Source organism: Gossypium raimondii, chromosome 4 (genome assembly GCF_025698545.1).
Source record: "Gossypium raimondii isolate GPD5lz chromosome 4, ASM2569854v1, whole genome shotgun sequence".
Classification (NCBI taxonomy): Eukaryota; Viridiplantae; Streptophyta; class Magnoliopsida; order Malvales; family Malvaceae; genus Gossypium; species Gossypium raimondii.
The window spans coordinates 18158122-18164176 of record NC_068568.1 but is presented as its reverse complement, the minus strand read 5'-3'; the positions used below and the strand labels follow the sequence as shown (position 1 = coordinate 18164176).

Below are 6055 nucleotides of genomic sequence, written 5' to 3'. Positions count from 1 at the left end.
AGCCAACATTTTTGCCTCGGTTTCTTTCCCATCTCCCCCAGACACACATTTTCCCGGAAAAAACAAACCAAAGTAAAATGGTAGAATATACCCACAAATTTTCTCCCTCCCCTCTTCACTCTTCTCACCACCAACCTACCTCTAAAACACTGAATTTTTATAAATAGAAATACAAGGTACTTTTTAAAGAGAAAGGATTTCATGGGTGCCTCTCTTTCCAGCCAAACGGAAGGAACCAATAGGACCGGGATGAGACCAGGATTGGGGGACATACCCGAGGGCTGCTTGGCCTGCGTTTTCATGAACTTGACGCCGCCGGAGATTTGCAATCTCGCCAGGTTGAATCGCGCCTTTAGAGGGGCTGCCTCCTCCGATTCCATCTGGGTGAAGAAGCTACCCACCAATTATCAAGATCTGCTAAATTTGTTGCCTCCTGAGAGGTACCAGAACATGTCCAAGAAAGACATTTTTGCGCTTCTTTCTCGCCCGGTACCTTTTGATGATGGATATAAGGTAGGTCATTATAGAAGTTTGTTTTTTTTTCGCCCGGTACCTTTTGATTATTGTTTTAAATATTTAACCATTTCCTTTTTACATGATTTTCCTTTTTTGTTTGGTTTAGCTGCTTTATTATCATTAGATGAGCAAGTGAAGATTATTGACGGTTGAACATGGGGTGATGCAGGAAGTGTGGCTGGACAGAGTGACAGGCAGGGTATGCATGGCAATATCTGCAAAAGGGATGGCAATTACTGGAATCGATGATCGGAGATATTGGAATAGGGTTTCTACTGAAGAATCTAGGTTTGATATTAACATCATCACATTTCGATGCTAAAGTTTCAAGTAGAATTTATTAATCTGACGTTCACTTAATATGGGATTGAGATACTTGTATCTTGAAATATTTCTAGTAAATTTTTTTAACCATAGGAGTGGGATTTTTGTATTGATTGCTTGAACTAGCATAAAGTAGAATTAGTTGCTTGTAATTTTTCTTCTACATGGAGCATGTAGATGCATAAGCTATATATTTCTTGAAATGGAACTCTTGGTAAATTGTATTATCAATCTACACCTTTTTTTTTTTCCTTTGGTGGAAGGAAATGCATTTGGATGCTAATCAACTGCTGTTTTCTAGGCTTTGCTGCTTGTTGATGTTGTTTTTATACAAATGGTATTATGTGGAAAGGCTGAAACCTCTGAATATTTGCATCTTTGTTGATCATTCATTATTGAGCTCAAGATGATGTATGTATATATGCTTATACATATACGCATACATAAATGTATACGTACATATATGCATGATGTATGGCATTTGGTGTTTGTCTTGGTTGCCACATTCTTAATCTCAAGGTATATTTGGTCTGAAGAAAGATGATTTTGTTTGATAGAGCTGTATCGCCATATGGAAGTGTGAGCTTTCATGAATGGATATAGTGCTGCCTAGGTTTAGTTGACTTTGTCAAATCTTCCTAGTAAATTGAGATGTTCGTTTTACAGATATTTTCCATATGATTTTATCTTCCTAGATTTGTTTATTTTGGATTACAAATGCTATTTTAATGTACAAATAAGCATATGGAAGCCGATAATCTGATAAACTTTCAATTTCTTTTCCCTTTTATACGTTGTTCATAACTGTCTTCCATGCTTGAACTGGTGTTTACCATCAGTGTAAGGTCCGAGTTAATAAGGGTTGATCAGTTATCTGTACAGTGAACAGAACATTGACCATTTTCCTACTTTTTTACATGCATTACGTTTCTAGAAGTTTGCCCTTTCATTTAGATGATTATATATTGTGCAAGTCTTTAAAAACACTAATGCTTTGGTCTTTCTTAAGTATTATTCTATTCCCTTGTTTGATATATGTTTTAAACTTATTTTTAAACTACAGGTCGCTGTATTTGTCCCATGTTAATTACTTTAAGATTTTGCCTTGAGGAAATGGGATATCTCTTGAGTCCCTAGAGCAACTGACCAGTCCACATCTAAGATAAAAGCATGTAATTGTTTGGAAACCAATGGTAGAGAACTTTCAATTAAAAACAGTTGTCAGTTTTTATCTCTCAAGATGAAGAGTGTTCAGCTAATAGAACCAAAGATCAGAATCTAAAGACACTAATAGAAACCCAGACAAGAAAACACCAGACAAAGCGATAACAAGGAGAAAATGACGGCTGAGGAGAAGCTCTGGAAATTCTGCTTGGTATTTGTTTTACTATATTCTAATTTGTAAAAGGATAAATAAAACTCTTCGAAAACATTCCCATCTTTGCATCTGTAGGCTTCCATTTAAAAATTCTATGTTTAAACTCTATATGATTTTTAAATGGACTCCTAGCACTTTGATAGGGCTGGCTGGTTTCAGGTTTCTTCCTTCATATTGATGATTAATCCATTGATGGCCTACATGGAGCCTTTTTATCTATTTATTTTTTGATTGATTACTAGGAGCTTTTTATTTATTTATTTGCAATGCCTATGCATATGATAAGAGGGTAGCCCTTCGCTTTCCCATTAACTCTCCAGTCCTTTATTTAGGCATGATATGATCTCAAGTTCTTGTTACAATTACTGAAGTAGGTGACTTTGTGATTAAGGGTTCGATAGAAGCATAAATTTATTGTTCAAGTAGGCTTTCCGGGTTTTAGTACTCTCATGTCATCAGTTCTCATTGGTTACTTAGCATGATTCAATTCTTTTTTCTAATTTTCTTCAACTGGGAATGGTTCTTGTATTGATCATAATGATCGCGGCCACAGTAATGTTGATCCTGTCAATAAAGTTAATTCTCTATTTTCTGGTGAAGAGTGATCTGATTTTTAATGGTTGTCTTTATCTTGTGACTATATCTATATGCATGTCATTAGTAGAGTGATTACTTTTCTTTTCTTTCTGTTCTTCAGACAGTGTATAGATGCTTTTATACTTGTAGAAGATGTATAAAATGGGGCTAATTTTGACTTACTGTTTTGGTTGTCTGAAGCATTTAGGGAGATCAAATTTTCGAATGTGCTAAAGGCATGTATTTCTAGATAGGATGTCTTTATTCCTATTGAACGTATTACAGTGTGACAAAAGAATGGGTTCCCAGTGACCTTTTTCCTTTAATAATTATATACACTGAGTGCAGTCATTCTTCACAGTTCTTAATTGGTCAATGAAAACAGTGTATTACTTAATTGCAAAATTCTTATTGAACTTCTTTTCTTGTTCTGTAAAGAGTCAATGTCCACTAGGAACGTTAACAATTGCTGCAGTCACTGTTCAGAATTGTGCTATTGAAAAAATTATTTTGCAAAATTGTTTTGGTCATTAACATGTTTCCACTTTTTTTTCACCCCAGCTTTTGGTTTAACGAATTTGAACAAGTACCCTCTACGTTGCTCTTCTTGCAGGTTCCATATTGTGGCCTATTTGCTGCAAATATGGTGGTTTGAAGTTGATGGAGTTGTGAAGTTCCCTCTTCCTGCTGATGTCTATACTCTGTCATTCAGGATTCACCTTGGAAGATTTTCCAAAAGGTTGGGAAGGCGGGTGTCTAGTTTTGAGCACACCCATGGTTGGGACATAAAGCCTGTAAGATTTGAGTTGTCTACTACTGATGGTCAGCTAGCATCATGTGAGTGCTATTTAGATGATATGGAACAAGATTATGAAAATAGAAACCATAAACGAGGATGCTGGATAGAGTACAAGGTAGGTGAATTTATTGTCAGCAACTCAGAGACAGTCACCGAAGTCAGATTTTCCATGAAACAGATAGATTGCACACACTCTAAAGGAGGACTTTGTGTAGATTCTGTATTTATTATCCCCACTGATTTAATAGACTGTAAAAGGCGAGGGATTTTGAAATAGTCTGAAACACATCAGGGTTGGTTGTTATCATCGATGATCCCTGGAAATTCCAGGTGGGGTTTCTCATGCAGCTTATACTTCTAAAGGCGTGTGTTGTTTTAGTAGGTACATTATTAATTGGTCTTGGAGTAGGTATGGTTATGTAATTTTCACTATCACAGGTTTGATCCAGTTTTGTTTCCTTTGCACCTTTGCAGATAAAATTAAAAGATTATGCTTGTTTATCATATTGTTTCACGAGGCGCTTTCTGTTAAAATTTTCTTTACTTGTGATGCAAATGAGGTACAACTCTAAATTCTTTATTAGGTATTACCAACACGGTTTTATTCCCTTCATTGCGTCTTTATGTATTTAGAAAAGCTCATGGTGCTAGGAGAATCTTTGTTCTCTCTCTTCTGATCTCTCAACATTTTAGCCGTTGCAATAAATATGTTAAATTATTTTTAGTGGTTACACCACCATAATGAATGCTCGTATTGATTATGAAATTCGTGGCATCTCTATAACTTTTTTTGTTTTAATGCTTTCATCAAGTGACTAACAGTGATAGTTGAAATGTTACATTTCATGTTGCTAGGACTTTTCTTTTTGCTTGAAATACCTGTTTCTACCGCTCATGTTTAACACATATTTGGACATGGGGTATGGGGATATACCTGTGGTGGACACATGCTTGTGCGGAACACATACCTGCCGTTTCTGACAGTCCCACTCTAGTTCGAGTAGCATAGGTGCATGTCATTGTAGGTGGGTGGTTAAGTTTCGATCTTTGAACATGTTGTTAATCACTGGTTGGTTCTAACTTCAAAAGTTGTTAATTTAAGATAAGACTGAAGTTGCAGTCCTAGTTGAAACTCTTGACCGACCCTTAGGCTTGCAGTGTTCTTTACCAATGTTTGGTCCATGGAGTCAATTTACAGCTATGGGCAAATGAAAGCGGTTGATGCGAGGTCAGGCGTGACCGCCACCAACAAGTTGAGGCTGCCTAAAACCCGATAGTGGGATGATAAGATAAAATAAAATTTGTTGACGCCAGAGTAGGTGTTTGATGTAAGAACTTATGAAATGATGCGTTTTGAGTTGTTTTCCAGTCAAGATGACTTGCATATTGAGGTGGAATGAAGACATGTCAGTCTATCTTGACATTAAAACCACATTTTGTGGGTGCAAATAGGTATGCCACTTTTTGAGTTTCATTTGAGCATCCAGCATGTTTTTCAAATTAGATGTCGAAGCAGCAGGTTTTATGTTTAACTTCTGTTTGCACTATGCTGATTCTTTGCAAGTTGGAATCTCTATTATTAGCATAGCATAGCTGATAGCTGTAATATTTGTGGCTATGTATGTATGTATGCATCCCAACCAAGTGTCTCCTTTTCTTCCCATTTGTTACTTTGGGTTTTCAATTTATTATTCATGTAGCTTAACTTCACATTTAGACATTGGTCCACTTACCATAAGTCAGATCCAATATATCCATCAATTTTGACGTCTATAACTTCACACCTATAACTCCAATTAGGTCCTCCCTAACTTTATCCCAACAGAGCAGATTTATGCTTTTTCTAGGTAATGTTTTTCAACTAATCAACCCTACTATAATTTAGACCATTTTCTTTTCTTTTCTTTTTGGAACTAATGGATTTTTCATTTCGAGTTATAGTGTATGAAAACTAACCTTTCAAGATTAGAATATTTATATCTTGATCGGGAAAATCTTTATATCTTGATTTTAATTAGTTATTTTAATAAATATAATATTAAAATTGAAGAAATGCAAGTTTTAAATTTTAAATATATTTCCTTAATATTTCCAATTCGTTTTCTTGGGTTTCACCTTTGTTATTAAACATTCAAGACGAGTCTCTTAAAGAACTTTTAAAAAATTTCGAAGCAAATTTTGCATGGTTTTCACCTCTCCATACTTGAAACTCTCTACAAACGCAATTTTTTTCCCTAATGCAGTGTTTTCTTTTTATTATTATTTATTTCTTTTAAGTTTTTTAATATACAAAAGATCAACTAAAACAATTCAAGGTATTAAAATTTTAATTATGTAACTTATTTATTAATTCATTTTGTTGATATTACTAAATATTATTTTCCTCTCATTTTGTATCTATGAATTTTCTAATTTTGATGCTTTTTCGTTGAAAGAACTATACCATGTTTTAATTCTTAGGG

General features: G+C 34.9%; 1 protein-coding gene across 2 annotated transcripts; it reads left to right on the top strand.

Annotated features, from left to right (window-relative positions):
• Positions 1–4097, top strand: LOC105767496 (F-box protein PP2-A15). Of its 2 annotated transcripts, XR_001125487.2 has the most exons (4): positions 1–513; positions 686–804; positions 3408–3923; positions 4068–4097. XR_001125487.2 is itself a non-coding variant. In XM_012587048.2 (3 exons), exons 1-3 carry the CDS (start codon positions 202–204, stop codon positions 3868–3870), a joined length of 894 nt encoding a protein of 297 aa, XP_012442502.1. In that variant the 5' UTR covers positions 1–201; the 3' UTR covers positions 3871–4097. The 2 variants fall into 2 exon arrangements, 1 of the variants encoding a protein (XP_012442502.1); XM_012587048.2 differs by having other exon boundaries at positions 3408–4097.
• Positions 4098–6055: the final 1958 nt, after the last annotated feature.

Coding starts and splice junctions, on each gene's coding strand:
- LOC105767496 (XM_012587048.2), top strand. CDS start 202: ATGGGTGCCTCTCTTTCCAGCCAAACGGAAGGAACCAATAGGACCGGG. Junction 514..685: donor CTTTTGATGATGGATATAAG/GTAGGTCATTAT, acceptor GGGGTGATGCAG/GAAGTGTGGCTGGACAGAGT. Junction 805..3,407: donor GTTTCTACTGAAGAATCTAG/GTTTGATATTAA, acceptor CTCTTCTTGCAG/GTTCCATATTGTGGCCTATT.